At 41.1% G+C, this 27495-nt stretch overlaps 1 protein-coding gene across 1 annotated transcript; it reads right to left on the bottom strand.

Annotated features, from left to right (window-relative positions):
- Positions 1 to 3473: 3473 nt before the first annotated feature.
- Positions 3474 to 27495, bottom strand: snx22 (sorting nexin 22). Its single transcript, XM_084334662.1, has 7 exons — positions 27272 to 27495; positions 14773 to 14856; positions 12620 to 12724; positions 10614 to 10708; positions 6125 to 6157; positions 5899 to 5966; positions 3474 to 5347 (listed from the first exon to the last, which is right to left on the bottom strand). Exons 1-7 carry the CDS (start codon positions 27362 to 27364, stop codon positions 5247 to 5249), a joined length of 579 nt encoding a protein of 192 aa, XP_084190788.1. The 5' UTR covers positions 27365 to 27495; the 3' UTR covers positions 3474 to 5246.

Below are 27495 nucleotides of genomic sequence, written 5' to 3'. Positions count from 1 at the left end.
TGAAGGAGCAACGGTTGGAAAGGCAGTCTGTCAGCAGCACCCGATAGGATCACTGCACTTCCGCCTACGTCATCAAGCGCATGCGCCCGAAGCCGATAGCTGAAGCTGCCAACTCACCGGAATCATAAATAACCATAATAATAATAATAAATTGGATTTTAAGAGAGAAGCGTCTTTCTCAGACTCAAGGACACTGTACAAGGAAATGGTAAACATTTTGAAAAAATAAAAGATAAAAAATAAAAATGATGAATGTGTGTATAGTAACAGGAAAAAACAAATAAGATAAAAATGGATGAAGTGGTTGAAATTAACAAACAAAAAAACAGAAAACAAACAAACAACAAAACAACGGGATCTGTGGCTTAAAAGAAAAGAGTCAGGGGTGGGCTACTTGGGAGCAGGGCCGTGTTGCGTGAAGGCAAGTGTGAACAGGTGGGTTTTGAAGAGGTTGATGGTTGATGGCCTCGAATGGAGGGGGAGAGGGAGTTCCACAGCCTGGGGGCAGCTACAGCGAAAGCTCGGTCTCCCAGTGTGGAACGCCTGGTGCGGGGGATAAGATAAGATATTAAGATATTCCTTTATTGATCCCCTTGGGGAAATTCAGGCATCATAGCAGCATGGGGGAAGGGGGTACAGTACAGGTAGTAAAAACAACACAAGCAGTAGGATGGTGAGGAGGTTGGAGTTGGAGGAGCGGAGGCCGGTGCTGGAGGACCATAATAATGAACTTTATTTGTATAGCACCTTTTATACAAGAATTGCAGCCCAACGTGCTTCACAGCAGTAAAATAGACATACAATGAATGAACATAAAATATACAGAATAAAAACGATGCAGAGTATAAGAAAAAGGATAAAGGCAATGCAGGTAATAATAACAATATAAATGACTCACATTTTAAAACCTGAATCTTTCTTCCCCATTAGATGGTCGTAAAAAAAAAACAATTTAGTTTGAAGTTACTTGACCCCCCGTTTTGATTGACTGATATAACCCTATGAATCACTTGTACAAAGAAAATTGATTTGATCTTTGAAGCTAAATACTCAGCTTTCTTACTTTTACTTAGTGGCCATTTAGATACTTTCACAAATGGCCCAGTTCTGACTCAGTGACTGGTGTAGGGCCTATAACGTGTAGAAGTGGTATTATATAATATAACTCTTTGGTGGCGACACATAAAACCTTTATGGGGGGGGGGGGGGGGGGGGGGGGGGGGGGCATTCAAGCATAATGCTTGTCACTACATGCAAACTATTTTTGCCTAAGGCTGCAGTTAAATTGTCTTGTTTGGTGTTCCCAGCTTCCTCCCCAAATACAGTCAGGTCCAAAAATATTTGGACATTGGACAATTATGGCTATGTACACCACCACAATGGACTTGAAATTAAACAATCAAGATGTGCCTTAAGTGCAGACTTTCAGCTTTAATTTGAGGGTATATACATCCAAATCAGGTGAATGAGAGCCATTTCTTCTTCAATATACTTTCAAACACATCAAATGCTTTCTACGTGTCCCGCCCACTTTTTTTTAAGGGACCAAAAGTAATTGGACAAACTAACAAATCATAAATCAAATTGTAAATTGTAATACTTGGTTGCAAATCCTTTGCAGTCAATGACAGCCTGAAGTCTGGAACCCACCAGATGCTGGGTGTCGTCCCTGGTGATGCTCTGCTAGCCTGTGCTAGGCCTCTACTGCAACTAGCTTCAGTTCCTGCTTGTTCTTGGGGCATTTTCCCTTCAGTTTGTCTTCAGCAAATTAAATGCATGCTCACTTGGATTCAGGTCAGGTGATTGACTTGGCCATTGCATAACATACACATCCATGTCAGCAGTCACATCATCAATAAATACAAGGGAACCAGTTCCATTGGCAGCCATACATTCCCACGCAATAACACTATCACCACCATGCTTCACTGAGGTGGTATGCTTTGGATCATGAGCAGTTCCTTTCCTTCGTCATACTCTTCTCATCATTCTGGTACAAGTTGATCTGTGTCTCATTTGTTCATAGGATGTTGTTCCAGAACTGGACAGGCTTTTTTTCCCTCTAACTTCGACACAGATATGCCTATACCTCCTGGGGTGTTCTTGATCTGGCCAACTGTTGTGAAGGGGTTTTTCTTCACCAGGGAAATAATTATTCTGTCATCCACCACCGTTGTTTCCGTAGTCTTGGGCCTTTTGGGGTTGCTGAGCTCACCAGTGCATTTTTTCTTTTTAACAATGTAACAAACTGTTGATTTGGCCACACCTAATGTTTTTGCTATCTCTCTGGTGGGTTTGTTTAGATTTTTCAGCCTAATGAGGGCTTGTTTAACTGATACGATAGTGACAGTTCTTTGGACCTCATATTAAGAGTTTACAGCAAGATTCCAAATGCAAATAAATACCACACAAATGGTACTGCTGTAAATATAAAAACTTAATTCTAGACCGTTTATATGCTTCTTGTAAACGAAATAATGAGAGAATAATACACACCTGGCCACAGAACAGCTGAGCAGCCAATTGTCCAATTACTTTTGGTCCCTTAAAAAGGGGGAGGCACATAAAAGAATACGATGGGGCTCTATGGAGAAACCATGGCAATCCCCTGACTAAAAGCTGTTTCAAACGAAAACAGCTGGATGTCATTTAGCCAAATCAGCATGGCTGTGAGTGCGAGTCATTCAACGTTTACATATCTAGCTTTGGCATGGATTGATTGTTTAGATCGCTAGCATGGCTAACAAATGCAAATATATTGTAGTCTGCCCCATTGTTCTGACCAGGATTACATTCCTTTCTGCCTCTGTGATGCGCACGCACACTGAGTCTGACGTATACAGTGAACAGGTCTATACCGTTTACCTGATTTGGATGTAAATAAATACCCTCAAATTAAAGCTGAAAGTCTGCATTTAAAGCACATCTTGATTGTGGTGGTGTACAGAGCCACATTTTTTATTGTGTTAAACATGTTGGATAAAACACTGTAGGTTAACCGTCTAAAAGCAAAATCTATTTGTCATTAAATGGACTGCATTTATCCAATTTACAATTTATGACTCACATTACCCGTTCACCGACACATTCACTCACCAACGGCGGAGGCAACCACACAAGGTGCCAACCTGCTCATCGGGAGCAGTTGGGGATTAAGTGTCTTGCTCAATGACACGCTGCCAAAATAAGCCATAATCGGGGCCTTCTGATTACCAGACGACCAACTCTACCTCCTGGGCCACCCGTCAGCCCAGTAATAATATTTATTCTGAAAATGTGGGTCCCCTGAAAAGAAGTTTGAAAACCACTGCTGTAGATCGCCATCTTCAAACCACTGCTGTCGACCACCATCTTCAAAAGAGCAGCCCCCCCCCCCCTCCAATTTTTTTTATAAAACTCAAATCAAATCATTTTGACAACCCAATGTTCTGTATGTTGATAATATGAATGATTCACACAAGATATGTTTTCGGCACATTTATTATAATTATATGAAAACAAACCCGACAAACTGAAAAGTCATCAGTCCATCTATATTCCAATGCTGAACACGTTTGGCTACACAGAGACATTTCTTCAATACCATGAAACATTCCATGGCAGGATCTGGCATACATGAAATGTAGAGCTGTTCAAATGGAGATCATATTTGGAATTCACCTCAAATACTGCTATACATCCTTAAAATGAGGATGTGAGAAACTGCAAGTAGTTGCCTTCTGCCCAAACTTCATGTATTTTTTTTTAAACAACTCTAGTACTGTAAGTTTGGTCTCATTTCTCTAGAGAGTAAACCTTTAACTAAAAACGTTAACGGAAATACCGTATCTCTAAAAAGTAGCCACGGTTCCTTGGTTATTCAAGTTAAATTCCTATATCACCAATAAAACTGTATTTAAAAAAATGTAATTCACTATAAAAAGGTATTAGTACTTGACTTGTGTCATGTTGGCTTATTACAGTGCAGAATGTTGCCATTTCTCACTCACATTGTGCATTGGGCGCGTTGTCCCCAACATTGCCGCTGCCTAGCTACTGTTCATCGTCAGACCCAATCCAATCCAAACCTAGTCACAACCAGGGTGGGAAATTAAGGCAATGCTGGTAAATCCTGCCTGGTTCAAATGATCCAGTGCTGCTTGTCAGGTGGTCTTGAAATCTATGGAAGATCCTTTACATTCAAACTAGGACTTCCCCTTTCATAGTTGAAATATTTACTATTTGGTCATTGAGTCTACGCTGACAACACTTTAGTTTTGTCGCCTTAGGGTTATTTATTTATGCATTACCGGTACTTTTTTCATTTTTACTTTATTTATTATACATTTTTTTACAGGATAAGAAACAGCTATACACCTTCTCAACGATGTCTAGGACTGAATTCACTTTTAAGAAAACAGGTGATGACCATGAACTACACAAAATCCCCCGCTGATAAAAGTAGATGGAATAAACCTCCCCACAACAGAAGAGTTCATATCTTGTAAACAGGAGGCAAGAACTGCCCTACACTGGACACCAGGAGGAAGGCGTAAGACCCAAAGAAACTTGGCGTGGAACAGTGGAGAGAGACCTGGAAGGCCTGAGGCAGACCTGGGAGGCCCAGTTCACCCTGAACAGACAGGAGTGGAGATCCTCTGTTGCTACCTTACATGCCAGTAGGCATAAAGGGCAGTAAGTAAGTAATACTAAGCAGGGCTCTTACTTTCAACTACATTATTTGATTAGTCAACTAAACCTTGTGATTTATTAGTCAACTAAGAATGTTTTTACTCAAGATCAGCCTCCATCCTGGCAAGTAAAAATGAAGAATAATTAGTGAAACTTTTGTATTCTCCCGTCACTGTAGCTAATAGAACAAACGTTTAGTTTCCTCACCTTGACTACAACCTTCTGGGAGAGAGATTTACGACCCCTCAAGCTCACTGGTGTCCAACCTAAACATTAGATTTTTTTTAAGTGCCGTAGCTGGGTAATGTGGCACATACATGACAACAAGCTTCCCACAGAAGAGAATCATTTATCAATTCCTCTTGATAAGACATATTTTGATGCATACAAAATCATACAAAACGTATGTTTTTATATCGTTTGGATTGAGGACTGTAGAACTTTCAAACATACTCAACCATTAGATTAAGTGCTTATCCTAGGTAACAGTGTGTGGTTGAGTCTACGCGGTCCTCATTCCAAACGATCGGAAATCTTACTGAGTGCATCTTTTAAGTTGAGGGGCTACAGACTTGTCAGATTGGGGAACTGGCTTTAGTGCCGGCAGTGAAGCTGACTCTGATGTCCCTGGGGTAAAACCCTTGTAGGACACCATCCACAACCACATCTGGTAGATCTGAGAGAGAAAGAGGGCAAAAGTTATCTTATAAAACCCCTCTGTCCCTTACAAATACATACTGTGTAAAGAGCAACGGTTAGCTTTTAAAACCTCTTTGTCCCTTACAAATATATACAGTGTAAAGAAAAAAAGTAGGACTATAAAACCCTGCTGTCCCTTACAAATATACACTGTGTAAAGAGCAATGGTTAGCTTATAAAACCCCTCTGTCTGTTCATATCATTCCAGTTATGAGAAACTACTCCAAATCAAGAAAGTTCCAGAGGATGTAATCAATTGAATGAAATACAGAGTAATGAACAAATTCCCTCCTACCCTTTCATCAAACACAAATAAGGTATGGTCGGTGCATTTCGCCCAAAACAATGCCAATTTATTATGCACATAATCTCACACATATCCCAAACAAATTAATTTAGTTGGACAGTTACTGAGAGTTAATGAGTTAGATCATGTTTTTAGTGATGTCATTGGAATACACAAAATTGCGTTTTCAATGGAAAATTGTCGATATGTACGTCTTTAATCATTGGGAAAATCTCCCATACCTGATGTGCAGTCTGAGAGGTAAGGGTCCCGGCAAAAACCCAGCACACGCTGATGCTGTAGTTGATAGCTAAACAGAAAACAAGAGAGAACGATTATTCAAAATAAACATAGTCGACATCCATGTTTCTTGAAGGACTATAAATATTCATCATAACTTAATTCCTCTCACTTGCATGGAACAGAATCATATCAGAGTTTGAGTTTAAGCACATGACATGGACTCACCTGTAACTCTGTGATTCTAAATCGTCAAGTGATCTGTAACAAAGAACAAATTACTCTTAAGACTCTACTTACAAAGAGAGTATGTCAAATCAGCTCGAGGAAGGCTTATCAAAAACACAATACCTATCAATAGTATCCAGTGCCTGTGGCTGTATTTACACTAGAACAATAGAAGCCTTGTATGGAACGTACAAGCAAAACTGTACATTGGAATATTGACAAAGCCATACTTGGTCATTTACTGTACATTGGAGGGGGTTGGGTTAGGACATTTGCAGGGGCCAGTTTCGAATTGCAGTCTCCCGTAGGTGTTCTTTGAGAGTGGTTTTGAAAGTGGGTAGTGATTCACATTCCTTTACAGCTTTGGGTAGGGCATTCCACATTGATGTGGCATAATCAAAGCTGACACTTTTATCCAAAGCAACTTACAAGGTCTGTACGACAAGTCAGCAGGAAGTGTACAACTCTTTCAGCTGAGTAACAATGTCAACCAGTGCTGAAACTTGGGTGCTGCAGTGTTGAGTGCATAGTAGTAAAGACATTAGTATAGTAGGAAGAGTGCATGGTAGTATAGGACAGTAAGAAGGTTAGTGTATTTATAATCTTTTTCTTTTCTTTTTTTCTTTTTTAGATATTGATTGAAGAAGTGTGTTTTTAGTCAACGGCGAAAGATTGGTCGGAATTCGGCTGTCCCAACTGTGGCGGGAAGTTCGTTCCACCATTGTGGAGACGAGGACCGAGAATAGGTGGCTTCTCTTTGATGACCCTCCTGGTGCTCGGATAGGAGTGGGTCTGAGGCGGCCATAGGATGTAGAGCGGAGGGGTCTTGAGGGTGTGTAGTTAGAGACCATTGACCGGAGGTAGGCAGCAGCCGTTCCCTTCGCTGCACGATATGCCAGGTCGAGGACCTTGACGCGGATTCGTGTGGCGATGGTCCCCAAGAAGTGGGGTAACATGGGCAGACTCTGGTAGGTTAGAGATCAGACGGGCGGCTGCATTCTGGATGAGTTGAAGAGGCTTGGTGGTGGTGGTCGGTAGACCAGCGAGCAGCGCATTGCAGTAGTCGAGGCGAGAGTTGAGTGGCTTCTTTTGTCAGGAAGGTGCGGATCCTTCTGACATTGGTCAGGAAGAATCTGCAGGTTCTGGTCATTGCGGCAATTTGAGCAGAGAAGTTCAGCCAGAAGTCACCCTCATCATCGAGACTTTACAGACATTTCAATGCACACATTTCTACAATATAACAATAAATATGAATAACTATCTATATAGTATAAAATGACCATAGGCATAAAATCAGCACACAGATTGACAGAATAAAAAACAATGCATAAATTGCACACATAAGAATAGGTATAAAAGACAATAAAAGTAGTGCAATGTAAACGTGCAGACAACAATGGCATAAAATAAGTACAAAAGTACAATGTCGCTCGAAGGCATGTGAACCTCCCCGGAACAGTCAGTCCCCCCAAAACACCCCACACATCAATCCCTACCACATCCCCATCCAAGACGCACCCCCCCCCCCCCGATAAAGCATGCCATGACCGAAGGAAAAACACAAAACAGCCTCCGCACGCCACTCACATCGCCATGCACGGCGACGGGAATGCCACCCTTGCGGGCCGCCCCATCTCCACCGGTCCCGGTGCCCCCGCCACCATGAGGAAAACCAGCAGATGTCAGACAGAGATTCACTCAGAGACATGGATATCTGAGGGAGGAAAGGAAGAGTTGGGTATCATCGGCATAGCAATGATACGAGATCCAAGGACCAAGCCCTGGGGGACACCTGTCTGAAGGGGCCGACAGGCCGACACGGTTCCTCTCCATGATATTTGGCAGGAGCGGTTGTCGAGGTAGGATGTCAGCCATGCCAGCGCAGAGCCAGCCACTCCCATTCGTACGAGCGAGGGGGATCTGATGTTTGACTGTGTCAAAGGCTGTCGACAGGTCCAGGAGAATCAGGACAGAGGAGAGGCCCTTTGCTTTTGCTAAGTGAAGAGCCTCTGTGACCACTATGAGGGCCGTCTCTGTGGAGTGACCAGTCCTGAAGCCTAGGACTGATCTAGGGTCTAGGAGGTCATTCGGGAGTGAGGGTCAAGCAAGCGAACAAGCAAAAGACCTTCAGCCAGATCGGTGAGCTGCTGGTGGAGCCACTGCTTGGGTTTAGGGCTTTCGATGCAGATGTGAAATAGCAGGTGCAGGACTGCCATTTTTTGGTGCAGCGGGATGCTCGTCGTTGTCGTTCATTGTAGGAGGTTTATTGTCTGCGTTGGAAGGTGCTTCTAGCACAATCCTCAGCTGAAAGAAACGGAAGGGAGAGCCAAGCTTCTGCCCCGGCTTTTTTTACTTGCCGGTATGGCATGGCCCTGGTCTGTAGAGGTGCATTGATGAACTTATCTCAGCTGGTGCTACTACTCTACTGCACAGCTGGAGCAGCTTTTACTACCATCATAGGTGAACCTACTGAATAGTAGGTTCTAAAAGCATAGAGTGTGGGTAGTAAGGTTAGTAGCTTCTGTGTGATTCTGTACTGTAGGTACTGCGGTTCAGACGCACGCATGTGAAAGAGTACAGGCTATATTGGGGTTGGAATGAGGATGAAAATGTCAGCATAACTCAAAGGTGCCACAGCAAAAGGTCTCCTCTGCAAGCAAGTGGCTGGTTGTTTAATATAATGTTACCATATTTGTACATTTGTAATTCAAGCAGAATTAAATGCTTATGTACACATCGTGGATGACATTTTCTTTTTCTTGTCTTTTTGTTTGCTTACAAGGGGGATAGCACCTACTCTTCATGTCCTCACCAAACATTTATTATGCTCATAATCTCTCTCATATTCACAAACTATAAACGAATATAAATTAATTTGATTCGAGTTATTGAGTTAAAATGTGTGATATTATTATGATGTATATTACTCAAGTGATTATAAGTAATAAATACAGCTCAATGAAATTATGAAAATAAAGAAAGTTTTAGGGGCGCCCTCGTGGCGCATACCATAGTGCCTCTCGCACCTACGCGGCCGCCCCGGGTTCGCTCCCCGCTCCCCGCTCCCGGCGATATTTGTCGCATGTCTTCCTCACATCTCCTCCCGTTCGCCCTCTCCTCTGTCGGTCCTGCGTGACCATTAAAAGCTGTAAAAATGCTAAAAATAATTTAAAAGTTTACTCTATGGCAAGGCCTTTGCACACGCCTTTCGCACAAGGCAGTTTATCATTTATGGTATATGATTATGATATATGATAAGATTATGGGCACAATAAATGAGCATGGAAGCCACGGTCACATGGAAGCCAGTCACATGGAAGCCACGGTCACATGAGCAACATTGCCACCATTCTAAAAAACACACTAAATTGTTGTGAAGAAATTCTGCCTCGCTTTGTTCAGTAAATGCGGTCAACTTTGACCTACAAAATAGCTCGACACACCTATGTTCAACCAATAGTGGGAGCAGTGGAGAGGATTTGGGCAGATGAGCAGTGACTGATTGACTGAACTCCAAGCAGAAGCATATCCAGCATATTATATATTGGCCACTTTTGGCCCAGTATCCAAGGAACTTTGGTGTTGCCAAAGACTGGTCTAACCGTGCAAAGAGGGTGTACTCTGGCTGTTATCTGATGACTGGAACATGGCTGGTATTACATATAAAACCCTGTGAACCTCTCTGTTGACATGGATATGATTTGATGTGACATGGAATATGTGGTAAGAAATCCCCCAAAACTAGCGGATAAAATAATCCTCCTCCACTTCCCTCCCTGATCATTCTATGGGTATGACTAACAATCACACATGTATGTAAACAATTGGCTCTTCCAGATTCTACTCGATTGGATGCTTGCAAGTCTATTCTGGAGCAATTTTTTTTTTAATAAATGTTGTGTTTTGGAGTTGCAAAATGTAGTTTCCAAAAGGAAAAAGAGAGTATGATTCTTTGGAAAATACAGAGCAGACAGCTAGCTACATTCTGCAGTTAAATGTTAAACATTTTGCCATTTGCCTTTGAAAACTACAGTTCGTAGCCCCAAAACTTCAAACGTCATACTTGTTCAATCATTTTGCTCCAGTATAGAGATACACTGGTGGAAAATAAGCAGGCAATTAGGACCCGGAAGCCGATAGCTTACATGCTAAGCTTACATGCTAAACACACAACAACACTGTGACGTTCACATACAGTACATGCACCATTGCACCACCGTGACGTTCACATTATTGTACATGCACCACCGTGACGTTCACATTATTGTACATGCACCACCGTGACGTTCACATGCCGTGTCCCTCTAACTGTAACTTAGATGCCGCTGTTCCAAACTCCACAGAGGAATGTTTGCTAAAGCATTTCTTCTTTTTTCTTACCGCTATATCTATTTGCTCGCGCATTCGAAAATAGCAGACCTAAATATAGAGATGCATGTTAACCTGGGGCGGGCGGGTACTAAGGAGAGATGACCCCTGGAGCACTTACTCAAGGCTGCTGACTTTGTTCCCAGAGTGAAAGTGTTTAACATGGAGGAAGTCCAACAGCACCTGCGGAACCTCTTCATTTTGATAGAGGATGTCCTGGACAAAACAAAAGAATGGAGCCAAATTATGTAAAATAACGGTGGTTATTTAAAAAAATATAATAATAATGGTTCAATAAATTAAAAAGGCTATTGTCAGCAAAGCGTTTCAAGCGTCCATGTTCACCATTTGTAGATTACAAAAGGTTTTACACACACACAAGAGTGTTGAATTATAAAATATATTGTTATGACTGCTCGTTAAAAGTCATAACAAAGATGGGAGACCACATGATAAAGAACTGGTTAAAGGTGCTATAAATAACATGCATCCACTAGATGTCGCACTAGAGCACCAGCATGCAATTGATCCAATCAGGTGCATTCCACATGGGGAAATAGGAAGTAGGGAGGGGATACATGCACGCAACATGTAAACAACAACATTAAATTTGGACCTGCACAATTTTTTTTAACACAATGAGCGCCAGATGGCGCTGTGGGCGTATGGCCGTTTGTGCCAGCACTTTGTTCAATGGGATAATGCCGGTGTTTGCGACTGCTAAAACTATATTAAATATTGTAGCTATGTATGGATCTAATAACATTGTCGATTGTCAGTGAGTTTCTTCCGGTCAACATGCAAAAAACAGATACTTTTTTCATCTGTACATTTCCGTTTTATACCGTGGTGAATATGAGTATAGTTTGAGTGATTCTGAGTAATCCCAGGAAAAGATGCGAAAACAGCGTTTTAGTGAAATTCACAAAACACGTTGCCATTCCTCGCTTGGATCAAAAATCTATCTGAAATCAACACTAGATTATTATCTTGCATCACACACACACACACACACACGCACGCACACACGCACACGCTTCGATCGCGGGGAAAGAATTATCGGATCAACGCAAGATCGATAACATATAGTCCTTACCTTTTCAATGACAAGCAGCTAAAAAGATACACATTAGAGAAATACAGAAATGAGTAATGGGGATAAACAAAGTTATGTTATATTGTGTTATGTAGTGCTGTACTATATTCACTGCTGTCAAGTGAATCAAGTTTTTTTAGATTTCTTTTTTAATATAAGTAAAAGTATATTCTATATTGTAATATACTAAATTATGTTATATCTAGTCAAATTAATGGAAGAACAAATATAAATGTAAGGGGGTAGGGATCAATAAGCTTAGCTTCCCTCTACTCCTTTTTTGGACATGTCTGCTAACCAAACACATTGCTCTTGACCTTTTGTTTATAATTCCTTTTTCTTTTTTTTAATGTTTTTTTTTTTAACGTTTTTAAATTTGTTGTTATGATTGTTTGGTTTGACGGAACAAGATACCGTGATTTGTTTGGAGGAAATGGAGAATTACATGTTCAAAAATAAACTTTTCATTCATTCATTCATCCATTAAATGATGTACTGCAAAAAGAATAATCCAATTATCTGATCGCCATTCCAAATACTGGTCGTGTCAGTGTATCCAGCGTTATCCAGCATTGCATATGAAAGGGGGGGGGGGGCCTAGTCGATGCATCAATATAAGCCGGAGTCTTGCCGGAGTGTTTAGACCCCGCCTGCATGGCTCAGCTCGGCCAAGAAAAGAAACCACATAGTTTCAAATGGGGTGTAATAGCGGCCGCAAGGCGTTAGGCGGCAGTATCGGACCGCTGTGGTCTCAGACAGAGTGTCACCCAGTCCTACAGCACAGCAGGATGAATTATGAATGGAAATAGCGAATAAAAGAAAAACGGATCCAATAACAAGTTTACTCGTTGTTGGCATCCAACGATTGGCGGGCTATAACGAGTTAATTCCTTTTTTGGCGCAGAAACGGTTAATGGGAAAAGCTATACTTTTATTACGCACCTTTCTAAAGGCTGTTGATTTTTTTTTATTATTATTACTCTACATAAGAAATTGTATTTACAGCCCATTTAAAGTGTAGAGTTCCTTACCTGGATGTAGTCTTCTAGCTCCTGCCTCCTCTGCTCCAGAGGCTTGGTCCTCAGGTGGGGATTTCTTTTGCTGGGGAAGTCAGGGGTCTGCAGAATCTTCCTAAGCTGTATAGATACACCAGGTTAACCATCAACACTGGCTGAAACGAGCAGGGCAAGAGAACTATATGGTATCCTTTTGTCATCTTTCCATGATGGGACCATATCACAGTGAAAAGAATCATATTGTGGTAAACAATTCTGCTGACAATTACAGCAGAAACATCAATTACAATTTTGCACAAAAATAGATTGGGAGGGAATATGGCTTTAAAATTACAGTTTTGGTTTGATTTGCTATCAAACATTACGGCAACATTAAAAAATCTAAATGAACTGAATGCGGACTAGATGTATTTTTAAAATGCATCAAGTTGTTTTTAACACTTTGATTGTCTAAGGCTAAATTCATGATATACCATCCGTTGCCAGCTCTATTTAACATGGAGAAGTTCCCCTTCTTTGCAGGGCTATAACTTTTTAAATTCTATTGCTAGATTGCCATTATTAGGGCCCATTCAAGGTCCTATATGTATTGTTCATGGTGTAGCAACGTTAAACTTTTTCATTCACATATTCATACTAAAATATGATCTAAAGTATAAGTATGTTTTCATCTCTTTCTGCAGCTTTCTCCAGAACGTGATTTATAGCCCCAAATGCATTATATTGATGATGAAATACAGTTTGATAGCAATCAGCGCGATATAAAAAATTCCAACTGGAAGTACTTCTGGAAGTTACTACACGTCATCTGATGTTGACCGGATGGGCGAGGGGGCGTTTATAATTCCGTGGGCAGCGTTATACCATTCATCTAATGTGGGACATATGTTCATCAGATCAGTTAGTATCGAACACGGAAATATTACACGCTAAAACTCACCCCAGTCTCCGCGGGCCGTTGGGCGATCAGCGTGGGGTAGACAGTTTTCCATTATGGGATGTAAAAATACCCGGTCCATTTCCAGGTTGTATAATGGTATATACGTCCAAATCATGTTGTTTATCGAGTTATTGGCAACGGATCGCTATGTATTGTGTCAAGATGGAGTCGCGGGAGCTATAGAGAGTGGCCGGAAGTAATATGGGTGATCAGCACTTCAGCCACATCACTTCCTGTTTGGCGCTTCTGCCGATCGGCCACCAGATGGCGCTCTTGAACCGCTAGAGGATTGAGAGGAGCTCTGAACTGTGTGTGAAGGCTGCGGATGGAAAATATGATTCCGATCACAGATTTTTGAAATATTGATATCAAAGACGAGTTACGGCGTCTTCGGCAACTTGAGCATGGCGGGGAAGGACGCCTAAACTCGTCCTTTGGCATCTAAAGTGTTAATAAAAAAATGTCTGGCAACATATTTTGGCTAAATATACCTCGTTTTATAAATGTGTATTGATAACAGTGCTGTAATTAAATGTTGTAATAAATATGCATGATCAAGACCAACAACGTGTGCTTTTAGTTTGATATTCCTTAATTCCACTTTGAAATTACGCAATACATTAAGTGTGGGGTCGCCAAAAAGAATTCCTAAATAAAATGGGGTTGTGATATAAAAAAGTTTGAGAACCCCTGGTCTAGAGACTCCCTTTGCGGTCTTTGTGGCACTGATCATGCCGGACCAGAAGAGCTCCTAATATGGGCAATTTCTCCGTTTCATGCCTCTCTGCTGGGAGGGCTTTCTCTTGTTCAGCCCACCTTGGCCCAACTCTGTGAATCAGATTGCTAAATATTTTTTCATGAAAAGGTTACGTACTAGCGCAGGTTTACTTTATGGAGGATAATCTTTATCGGTCCCAAGTACTTTTGGAACCCTGAACGAGGGGGGGGGGGGGGGCAACAGCCTGCTGCTTTGCTTTGGCAACATAGGCTTTGGCAGCATATGGCTGGGGCCTCAAATGAAACCGGCAGACAGCATTTTCACCCATAGATCATCTTGTTGTTTCAAATGAAGACTAATGAGAGGTTGAAGCCAAAACATCAAACAATGGGTCACTGTCCTGATCCTGTCGCAGCCCACTGAACCAGACATTTACAGAATGTTGATATGAATTATTATATCTCTGTTCTATCCTTCACTGAGTAGGAACAGCATGGACCACATCTATACCTTTCTGTGGAGAGTCTGGAACTCACTGTTTCTTCTGAGCACAAAGTGTTTTCTTCCATTGAATAAGATGTCAACTCGGAACAGCTGGGGAGGGAGAGAGAGAGGGAGGGTAGACAGAGAGAAGATACAGACAGAGAGTGAGTGAGTGAGTGAATCAGACACACACACACACACATACAAAGAGAGAGAGGATAGACAGAGAGAGATACACAGAGAGAGAGAATGAGTGTGAGAGAGAGTGTACAGACAGACCGACAGGCAGGCAGACAGATGGAATTACATATAGTGTAGATATTGATTATGGCTAATATCTGGTTCACACTGTGGAAAGCATTATCAAAATGAATCAAAGTGTATTTACTTGGTATTGATTTCAGATACAAATAAATCAACAGTTATCTTTATGCAAAGTTTAGAGAATCTTTCCCAGAAACCGTCATAATTCAAATTTCACAGTTCATTTACATTCTTGCTGCAACTACCTACACCTGGTCAGCCTTCAAATTGTGATTGGCAACATTGCATGCGGACACATAATCACAATTTTAAACAGAGTTACATATAAATCGAACCAGGAATGGGTTGAACAGAGGAGGCATTAAAAAGTAGTGTGACACACAAAAAAAAAGAAAGTATAAAAGATATGTATGCATGTACTGACAGGTTAATCATAGTTTCCTATTTTTGAGGACCCAGTTTTTGCTCTTGGCTGCTGAGTTTCACCTAGTGGTAAAAATGTATCCATTCGGTTTTCACAATTAGTAGCCTTTAAATTAGTTAAAGACAAATCGTTTTGGGGTTTTGAAGAATGGACAGAAATGTTGATTATCGTTTCCGTTAGCCGGTAATTACCGGTATTTGACCGGCAAAATATGTTGAAGTCCGAATATTTAAATCTCTCCGGTCATAATGTCCGGTGAAAATAATTTCTCTAAGCACAATTTTATTATTTGAATTGTATTAAAATAGGCTAAAATTAAATAGCCTATGCGATGAACGAAACAATCATTACATGTTGCTTCACTCTGATAAAGCGCGGATGGCGCCGCTCGGATGTGAATCTTTTTTTCTTTCTTTTTTTGAGCCTGTCTGGCCACCATAACGACAAACAGGTATACGAGCGAGAGAGAGAGATGGCCAAAACAAGCTAAGCTTAACAAATATTTCATGAAACCAAGCACAAGCAGGTCTAATAATAATGACAACGAAGATGAGTCTTCTGAACTTGAAGTCACAGAGACCGCTGATGCCGTGGTGAAAGAAAACAGAAACAGAAATGTCGAGCGTTCAGGCCCGAGTGGAAAGTTTAATTCTCCTGGCTGAGGTGCGACATTATATCCACATTTTCCAGTTCACTGATCCAGCCAGGGTTACCACAGTTCATTCTGGAACCTCAGATCCCCGCTGATCATGGAGTTCTACAGTATCGCGTTGGATCCATACACGTATCGATTTTTTCGAATGGTGATCAGGAATTGGAATATACCAGTTGGATACCATCTGATGTCAGGTAAGGACTCTATGTTATCAGTGTTAGGATAATCAGAGTAAGTTTGATGAAGTTATAAGCTGTTTTGTGAAATGTCTTCTTTCGGTTTCACTGTAAAATTCCGTGAGGAAATCAACGGAGCGATTATCCGCGCGCGGCCGTAATGTGCTTGCGTGCACGTATAATATTGATCATCTAGCGTTTATTTGAAAACGATTCATAAAAAGGCAGACGAATATATACGTTGTGGAATATTCCACTAAAAGACGATTTTCATAGAATGCTCCAGAATGAGCCGTTTTTTATCTGAAAACGGGTGCTTTTCTAAATGCTCTGAAACGGAAACGACGCGATAAACAGCCTTGACAGCACTGACTGGAAAATAGTCTTTGATAATGCGATGGGCAGATTAGACACATAGCCATAATTTAAAACATAGATTAGGCGATATTAACGTTAACATTGGCGCCGATGGTGGCATTCAGCCGGTAAAAAGGAAAACCAGGCTGACCGGAATTTCTCGAATATGTCCGGGGATAGAAATCTTGCAGGACACCCAGACCGGCACGAATATGTTCTAACGGAAACGCTGATTATATAACATGCTTTACTCCCATGGACAACAGTTATTCAAAGTCGACATAAATGAGAGCCTTAAGGCGAGACACTGCAGGTGAATAGTCAAATATACTTTTTTTGTTGATTTTGAGATTTTGTTATATTTTGCTTCCTAAACATGTCTTCTATGAAACTAGTGACAATAAAACGTCAATAACACACATTTAGTTGTTTATTTTACATCATTTTGCCTTATTGCATCCATAAATGTGCACATATGTAATGGGGAAGTGCCTCATTTGCATATATAAACATAAATTTCAGAAAACTTGCAATATATTTTTTCTTAGTTTATATGTACATAACAAATTGGGAAAGTTTCATAGTGATATCTATTCAAATATTTTTTGCCTATTAGGGGGTACTACACTGTACTACACTGTTTGTAGCCTGTGTGTAGTTCTGTTCAGTTCAATAACATCATTATTATTATTATTCAGTTATCAGGCATGTGTTTAGGTTGTCTATTACTAATGGTTTGATTAGGTATTGTGTTAGTAAATATCTGTTTAAAAAAAAAAAGTATGGCATTTTACAATACAGAACTTTGAAGGCGTTTTCCCAAAAATGAGTTTTAAGAGTTTTTCCTCATACTCTGAGCCAGAAATCTCCACTTCAGTAGCACACACATACACCAAACCTTCCAGTTCTATTCATATCTATGTTCTGAAGGTATTTACAGAAGGGTTTGTTGATATCGCATTCATACCCTGATTTATATCACATTTTATTCCTAAAAACATGGCGAAATATGGAATTTTACCATAAAAATGGACTGAATGGAGTATTTTCTGATTTATGGAGTGATAAAAAGAGATATCCAAAATCCCCTCTGTAATAACCTTTGGCTCTAATATGTCAACAAAATGAAACTATAATTTTGAAAATGGCTTTATCCAATGTTCAGATTTCTGTCCTGGAATTATATGCAAATTAGTGCATATTTAAGTAGATCATGCCTCATTTGCATATTTAAACATACAATTTCAGAAAACTTGTAATACAAAAAAGTCTTGTCTTAATATAAGTAATCAACTGGGGAAGTTTCATTGTGATATCTATTAGTTAATTTGTTTACCCTATTCACCTGCAGTGTCTCCCCTTAAGTGGTTAGTGTCACAATGCAGTAAAGTAATTTATCCAACAGGGGGCGACAAAGGATGTCATAGTCCTATGAAATCATTAGGGAATCAGTTGATGTTCAGTGAATTATATATAATATAAAATAAAAACACCACCAGTCAGGGCCAGGGACCAGTCCCTGGGAAGGGCAAATCCACCTCCAGAATTTACATTGTGCTATTCCAATGATCACTGGAAGTAAATGTATATAGACAGCTCCCTAAGCTGGAAATCAGAGTATCAAGACTTGAATCTGTGATCTCATTGGTGATGTCATCATCAACCTACATTTTGTGGGCTAATGGAATATCTGTCCGAGCCGTTACATCCAAATGAGTTTCATGTAAATATAAGGGCTTGCAGCTCTGAATAATGTACCCATAATGGTTAGTATAATCACCATGGTTACGTCATAGTGTCGTCATATCCTAATATAATCACCATGGGTACGTCATATAGTGTCATCATATCCTAGTATAATCACTAGGGATGGGTACCTTTCACATTTGAACCGATACCGGTACCTGTGAATCGATACCGGTACCCAACAGTACCTTTTTTCGGTACTTTAGTCTCAAGAAATTTAATTTACCTACCTCAGTCGTAAAAAAAAAATCCAAACTTCAAATAACTACAATTTCGACAGTTTTCGGCTTGTCATTGCTCCGACTGCTTTGTTGTTGAATCAAGTCAAATCCTAGGTAAGCATATATTGTGCGTGTGAACGTTGACATAAAAAAAGTAAAAAAAAAAAAAAAAAAAAAAAAAATTCTCACTTGATTCGATACTCGGTAGTACCGACGTGTTTCGGTTCGGTACCTCAAAAGTACCGAATTCGGTACCCATCCCTAATAATCACCATGGGTAATGTCATAAGTGTCATCATATCCTAATATAATCACCATGGGTACGTCATAGTAATAATTTATCATAATTTATCTCTAGATGACATCATCACTAGAGTTATATTCACAAATCGAAACAGAGATGTGCAGTACTATAGAGATACCATGTGAATTATATTTGAGGGTGGATTGAGTGGCCCTTGGGAGTGGTTTTATGATATAGAACAGGGCTGGGTTATGCCCCGATAGTAGTGCTGTAGCTCTCAAGAAGATCTTGAGACCAGTTCCCTCCATCTCAGTCTCTCATCTTATATCAGTTTCATCTCAGTATCAGTCTCATCTCAGTATCAGTCTCATCTCAGCCTCTTCAAGTCTCATCTCAGTATCAGTCTCATCTCAGTATCAGTCTTGGATTTAAATGTTGGGCCTCCGGCATTGGTCTTGATTTATTCCATTCCAATTTGAGCTCAGTGAAGTTGAATTTGATAATAACTATATAACGATTAATAACACGTATCAAAAGGTCTAAACAGTCTCCAAAGACAATTCAATCTTCCAGTCCATGAAACAAAAAGGTTTCAGAGTTGCTATTTAATTTTTTTTTTTTTTTTTTTTATAACACTCATCACCATATTATGTGTATGTGTTAATACATGGCATCTCCCTCTGAGACACACATCCATAGGCTACAGGCATTCCACCAGAGGGTCAGTCATCTCAGCTGCTGTGTAGCAGGTAGGGGGTTTGTGTCTTGCATTTCAACAGGGGGGCACACTGGCTGTTGCAGGGGTTGAACAGGTTAATAGTCAAGTCTCTCTAACCACGGGCCACTCCCATGTTGCTGAGCTAAGCTAGGTCACACTACAAAGAGCCCCAACAAAAATAACAGGAGACATTGTTTTGCTCCCAGATTAAGTGGCAGAGGTGTGGCAGACCACAGGGACTAGAGATGGTCATATTACTGCTATGACATACTCTGGTAACCTTTTTATTACAGCATGAATAGGAGCTCTGTGTGTGTGTTCACATGTCACATGTGAGTGAGAGTGAGAGAGAGCATGCACTACTTTAACTGAACATTTTGTCTTGCCACAAACACCCCCCCCCCCCCCCCCCCCCCCACACACACAAGCATTTGTATTGAGACTGTCCATCCATCACTCTCTCTAGCTAGCCTACCACTCTAGCTAGCCTACCAATATATCCAGCTAGCTAGCCTAACACTTTTTAACTACCCTCATCACTCCCTCTAGCTAGCCTACCACTCTCTCTAGCTAGCCTAGCAATCTCTAGGTAGCTACTGTAGCCTACCACTCTCTCTAGCTAGCCTACCACTCTCTCTAGCTAGCCTAGAAATCTCTCTAGGTAGCGTATCATTCTCTTTAAATAGCCTAGCACACTCTAGCTAGCCTACCAATATCTCTAGCTAGCACATCACTCTCCCTAGCTAGGTTATCACTCTCACTAGCTAGCCTACCACACCCTCTACCAGTACCAACCGACCACTATATCTAACTAACCTATCACTCTCTAGCTAGCCTACTACTCTCTCTAGCTAGCCTAGCAATCTCTCTAGCTAGCCTAGCAATCTCTAGCTAGCCTACTACTCTCTCTAGCTAGCTAATCACTCTCTAGCAAACCTACCACTCTCTAGCTAGCCTACCACTCTCTCTAGCGTATTACTCTCTAGCTAGCGTATTACTCTCTCTAGCTAGCGTACTACTCTCCAACTAGCTAGCCTACCACTCTCTCTATCTAGTCTATCACTATTTCTAGCTAGCCACTGGCTGTGAACATCAGGATATTAGGAATATTTTGGATATTTGGACATTACAGGTAGAATCTGTAATGCCATCAAACAGTGACCTGTGCAAAAAAGCCCCAATTGGTATTGCACTTGCAAATTTTTTGTTTTGGTCTGATGTGTGGGTTGGAGTTGAGTGTAGATACGGGAGGGGTTGCTATTGCTGGCCACACCCGAGGCTCTGCCAAGAGAGGTCCAGAGAAATTCACAGTATGAGAATGTATATTATATAAACTCCAACCAATGCTTCAGGTAGTAGTATAATTGATGCATTGCCATCAGCTTACTACTCAATAAGTCCAGTGGAGTTCTGGCCCAGTTCCAAGCGAACCGGGAAGCTTCAGACAGGCAGAAAATGGGGTCATGTTGGGGCTTGTTCCAACATAAATCAAGCACAGGAAATGCTCGAGGCCCATGGTTTTCTGTTGTAAATGGTTAAAACCTTTGCCTGCGTGTTATGGTGTGAATTAACACTTTTCTCTCCTGACCCCATTTGCTACCTGACATGTCGTTGTGATATTAGACTTTAAATAAACTTGACTTGGCACCCAGGCTAATCTTCCTATAAGTCTGGCATAGACATTGGGTTATTTTTTATATAATAAAACACAAGATACTTGTGCCTATACATGCTTGTACTATGGAATTACACTGTACAAATGTATTACATCATTGCCTTGTACAAAAAAGGTTAATAGAGAAGTTACATGAGAATATCAAGTGGGATAGGATGAAGATTAAGCCTCGTAAGTCAAGAAGCATTTCATTGACCAGAGGGAAGGTAATAGAGAGAAGGTTGTATGTAGATGAGGAGGAAATTCCATTGATAAGGAACAAGCCAGTGAAAGGTTCTACAAATGTCCAACTACTTCCATGTCAAATAGAGAACCTTGATTATACAGGCTAGTCATGTTTTCAAATCCCTTTTCAGGTGTTAGCATTGCACTGATATAAACACGTGTTATATATATATATACACACAGATGGGTGACCAATTAAAAAGGAAAAAACAACTTAGTAAGGACTTGGGCCACGAGCCACCAGTAGTTGAATTGGGTTGAGATCTGGTGACTGCAAAGACCTAGCATGTGATATCATTTTCATACTCATCAAACCATTCAGTGACTCCTCATTCCCTGTGGATGGGTTAGGCCGGGTTAGTGTCCTGTGGATGGGTTAGGGTCCTGTGGATGGGTTAGGGTCCTGTGGATGGGTTAGGGTTAGTGTCCTGTGGATGGGTTAGGGTTAGTGTCCTGTGGATGGGTTAGGGTCAGTGTCCTGTGGATGGGTTAGGGTTAGTGTCCTGTGGATGGGTTAGTGTCCTGTGGATGGGTTAGGGTTAGTGTCCTGTGGATGGGTTAGGGTCAGTGTCCTGTGGATGGGTTAGGGTTAGTGTCCTGTGGATGGGTTAGGGTCAGTGTCCTGTGGATGGGTTAGGGTCAGTGTCCTGTGGATGGGTTAGGGTCAGTGTCCTGTGGATGGGTTAGGGACCGGGTCCTGTGGATGGGTTAGGGTCCTGTGGATGGGTTAGGGTCAGTGTCCTGTGGATGGGTTAGGGTCCTGTGGATGGGTTAGGGTCAGTGTCCTGTGGATGGGTTAGGGTCCTGTGGATGGGTTAGGGTCAGTGTCCTGTGGATGGGTTAGGGTCAGTGTCCTGTGGATGGGTTAGGGTCAGTGTCCTGTGGATGGGTTAGGGTCCTGTGGATGGGTTAGGGTCAGTGTCCTGTGGATGGGTTAGGGTTAGTGTCCTGTGGATGGGTTAGGGTTAGTGTCCTGTGGATGGGTTAGGGTCAGTGTCCTGTGGATGGGTTAGGGTCAGTGTCCTGTGGATGGGTTAGGGTCAGTGTCCTGTGGATGGGTTAGGGTCAGTGCCCTGTGGATGGGTTAGGGCAGGGGTCGGCAACCTGCGGCTCCGAGACCGCATGCGGCTCTTTAGCCAATCAGCTGCGGCTCTCTGGCCCAAAAAAAATAAACAAACATTTAAAAAAATATATATATATTTATTTATTTAAACTTTTTTTTTTCTTCTTATTTTGGAGATCGATGTCATACTGTGACATTTTCCACAAATAAGGGAAGGACTCTAATAGAGCAGCATAATTCAGCGTTTTATTTCAAAGTAGGTCTACACATGGTAGTCTTTTTTCAAAGTGGACTACTTTTTATTTTATAAATGTTCCACAAATAAGGGAAGGACTCAATTATACCTGAATAGTTCAGGGTTTTATTTCAAAGTCGGTCTACAGACACCAGTGTTTTGTCTCCTCTTCTGTGTTTTATTTAAAAATAGGTCTACACAGCCAGTATTTTTTCTCCTCTTCATAAGAGTTTGAGGTTTTCCTTTGTTATAACAGGTAAAAACAGCAATAAAAAGTAGAAAAAAATCTTTTTGTTGCTTTGTTGCTCCATTAATGCAACAAACTGTGTGCTATAAGTATAAAGTATAATAAATCGCAAATTACTTTGGGTATGCAATTGTCAGGCGTTTTATGCTAAATGTGGGGTATGCTTGGGGATATATAAAGCATTATACACTGTGTTATCTTCATTTTAAGGGTAAATAGGTTGTGTGGCTCCCTGAGCATTTTATTTTGTGGGCCGGGGGTTAAAGTGGCTCTTTTGATAGTAAAGGTCGCTGACCCCTGGGTTAGGGTCAGTGTCCTGTGGATGGGTTAGTGTCAGTGTCCTGTGGATGGGTTAGGGTCAGTGTCCTGTGGATGGGTTAGGGTCAGTGTCCTGTGGATGGGTTAGTGTCAGTGTCCTGTGGATGGGTTAGGGTTAGTGACATCCTGAAAGAGACCACTCCCATTAGGATAGAAATGTCTCATCGTAGGATAAAGGTGATCACTCTATAACTTTGTATACCCTCTCAAGGAGACAAGTTGTCGCGATTCTTGTACCGGATCTCCGCTCTGGTAAACAAGAATACCCTGAAGACTCTAGCAGGAGCACTCATTCAAGGGTACTACGACTATGCTTGCACCTCATGGTACCAAAGCACCTCAAAGGCACTAAAAAACAAATTACAAACATCTCAAAACAAGCTAGTCAGACTACTACTTGACCTGACTCCTAGAACCCACCTCACCCCTGCCCACTTTGACAACCTAGGATGGCTTAGAGTAGACGACAGAGTACAGCAACTTGCAATGGGCCTGGTCTACAAGATACACTACGCGACCAAGGTACCCATGTACATGTCAAAATACTTCCCAAAGGTCAGTGAATACCACGATCACAACACCAGAGGGAGCTCCACAAATCATGTAAAACCCAGATTCGGATCAAACAAGGGACTAAACACGTTTCGCAATTATGCCACATCAATGTGGAACGCCCTGCCTAAAGCTGTAAAGGAATGTGAATCACTACCCACCTTCAAAAACACTCTCAAAAAACACCTACGTGAGACTGCAATTCGAAACTGGCCCCTACAAATGTCCTAACCTAGTTGTACAGTAAATGACCAAGTAAGGCTTTGTCAATATTCCAATGTACAGTGTAAAATGTGTGTGTGTCCCCTTCCCAACCCCCCCCCCCCCCCCCCCCCCACCTCCAATGTACAGCCCTCACCCAACCCACCCAACCCCACCCCACCCAACCAACCTCCTCCAATGTACAGTTTCTATGCCAAATGTATATACACTCCTTTTCTGGACACTTTTGTATCACAAACAGTACTGTATTTGCAAATCTGATATGTCATAAATGTATAGATGTAGCAGTACTGTCTATCTGTATGTCATGTATGTCATATATGTTATGATGAATTGAAAATGGGGGACCCTGATGTAAACAAGTCGAAAGTCTTTCTCTGGTCTGCATCCCCTTAACAATTGTATGTATTGAGCTGTACTGTACTGTACCCATTCTGCAATCTGTTAATAAACTTTTCAATCAATCAATCAATCAATCGCATACCATGGCAGGAAAATGCCAGAATGTCTTTCCTTCCTTTCTAACCTTTTTAACCTTTTCCCTCTGCTCACACAGCACTGCTAACATGCAGCCTAATTGCATTCATTCTTTTTAGTGTTATGAGAAACAAAAAGGTAGCATATAGACCAATGGCAGAAATAAACAGCCTTTTCCTTTCCCGTTTAGTTACCAATTGATTTTGTCCATGATACTGTAATGGTAAAATTTGGTTTCACCAAAGGATTTTATGATTCGTTAACGTTCCGATTTTTAAAAGCCAGATTGCTAACCCCAAATAACCTGATCTGCAACGCTAAGCTAGTTTTTTTTTTTTTTTTTTAAACTGCCGCTTAAAATTCTAAATCCCCTGCCTTATCAGAGAGAGAATATTAGAAGGCTTTGACCATGGGACCACAGCTGCATGAACCACAGACAAAGTTATGAGTGATCTATTAATAGTCCATTCATTTTCCTATACTGTAGCTGCAGGAGATTGTGGAGACTCTGGAGCAGCCGTAAAATATGACCCGTGAGAGGTCTATTGTGTTTTGCTTGAAGGAAACTGCAAACAACAGAGGCTTATAGCTCTTTAAATGGTGCATTTATATAGCACCTTTATCCAAAGCGCCTTACAATTTGTTCCTCACTTTTTAGTTTTTACCCATTCACACACAGACGGCAGAGGCGACCATGCAAGGTGCCAACCTGCTCATTGGGAGCAGTTAGGGGTAATCTGGTAATGAGATGTTTGTGTTCACTAATATTTTGGACTGTCTTAGACCTATGAATAACTTATATATATATATATATATATATATATATACATTATTAATAACAGCATGTATGAATTCTTCAATTGGCCATAGTTCCTCTTTAAGTTCTATGATATGTGTTGTGGGGTAACAGTAGGCTACAATCAATTCCTCAGTCTTCAATAAATTCCTGCTGTTTTTAAGGATGCATCTTGATACATTTCATAATACTAGGCCCATGCACCCCTCTGTGTTTAGAATGATCAAGTCTGGTCATATGAAAACTCCAAGCAGCTCATTATGCTTAGACTGGCTTTGAAGGACCAAACCATGATGATTGTATTCTCATTGTTCTCCGTTTCCATGTGGTTCTATGTTTCTTTGTTTTCTTTGTTTCTTTTTTGCCTATTGCGACTTTGGGTCTTTGAAAAGCGCTATACAAAATAAATGAATTATTATTATTATGATCCAAATGTAAGCAAATGGGGAACCCCACCACCGACAAAAAGAAAGGAGGGGAAAAATAACTAGAGACATTAATTATCTAGTTGATTGACTGAGCTCTTCATACAAGGACTAACAGTAGATAGTCTACACATGCCCTATGCATTCTAATAATCTGTACTTGCTGTATTTCGAGGAAATATGTTTGTTTACATTGGTAACGTTTGTAAACACTGGAGAAAAACTGACATAGGATTTATATGATGGGGTGAGAAAGTCAGAGTCCCAAATAATAATCTACAAATAACTCTTTCAGAATGTATCATACATCCCTAAAGTTGGTCAAATACAACTCAGGATTGTGCCTTTGAGGAGAGCAATAAACTGCTACTTGTGCATGGAGGTTTTCCCTCGTCACATTAGTAAACGGTGCATGTAGGCTACACCTACGGTACTGGTGTCAGTTTTCAAACGGCAAGGGCATCAATAGGCTAGTGCAGTTCTCCTAAAACTTTTTCACGTCAAGGATGCCCAAATTGATATGTAATTGACCTAGGACCCACATGTGTTATGATCTTGTCCCAGGGCCCCCATCTGACAAGATATTGATACATTATGATTTAATAAAAATGTTCAGTTGCTATTGCATGCACTTATCTGCATTTCATTACACATATGTGTGCATGCTTAGTTACCAACTGTCTCGCCTGTTTTATTGCAACACTATTATCACCGACATCTAAGAAGGGAGATCCCCCCTTGAACGGTCGGCCCTTCTAAGGTTTCTCTCTTCCACCTTGCCTGTGGTGCATTTTCCCCTATTGCTAGGTTTTAGTGAGTTTTTCCCTTACCTTCGCGTGAGGCATGTCTGGGACTCAGTGTTGCATTCATTTATTAAAAAATGTTTGGACTTCATGGTGTTTTTGTTTTGTTCTTGATTTATTGTGATGTTTCTTCTTGACTTGTTTAAATAAGACGTGTCTGGCCCATGGGGACATTAACGTGTGTTGCCGGGCCTTACAAATAAATTTTATTTTTGAATCCACAATTCCATAACTGGCAATACTGTAGTGTAGGTGGAGAGATAACAGAGGAGAGAGAGCAGTCATTATTATACATTCTCTCACTGTACTAACTTTTAGTAAAGTATATATTAGTGAAATTAAACTATTGTCCATTTTGCTGAGGACCATTTGGGACATCCTGGAGCCTGGAGGACCTCTGGTGGTCACCAGACCCCACTTTGAGAACCACTGTACTAGCGCTTACCTGTCTGCCGTTCTGTTCCCATCGCGAGGCTTCAGGCACATTTCTCTCGCGTTGCTCAAAATAATAGCCTACATCGCGTGATTCGCATTGCCCAGTCTGCATTCATACACATTTTAGGCATGGTGGTAGTAGGGATAATCGATAGCAAACATACTGTTTTATAGATCTAGTCCAGCCGGGCTGTTTTTCTTTTTACCGAGCTGACGAGATAAAAGATTTTAGAGACCGTCCTCCTCACCTTTCTCAGCTTTCCCGACTCATCAACTTCCCGCTCCAGTGACGGAATCGACACTTCAATCATATTATGGGAATATCCTTGTTGCACCCACATCAAGACCTTCACCGAGAGATCAACCGACAAGCGACAACCTATCTACACACTAGAGACGGAAAAGTTACTTTTAAAAAGTGTTGCGCTGCTTGAAGAACTTAATTTGTGTTGTTGGCTGTCGATCTCCTGTA

This window comes from Notolepis coatsorum (assembly GCF_963971535.1).
Source record: "Notolepis coatsorum genome assembly, chromosome: 18".
Lineage (NCBI taxonomy): Eukaryota > Metazoa > Chordata > Actinopteri > Aulopiformes > Paralepididae > Notolepis > Notolepis coatsorum.
This window is presented reverse-complemented; position numbering and strand designations above follow the sequence as displayed.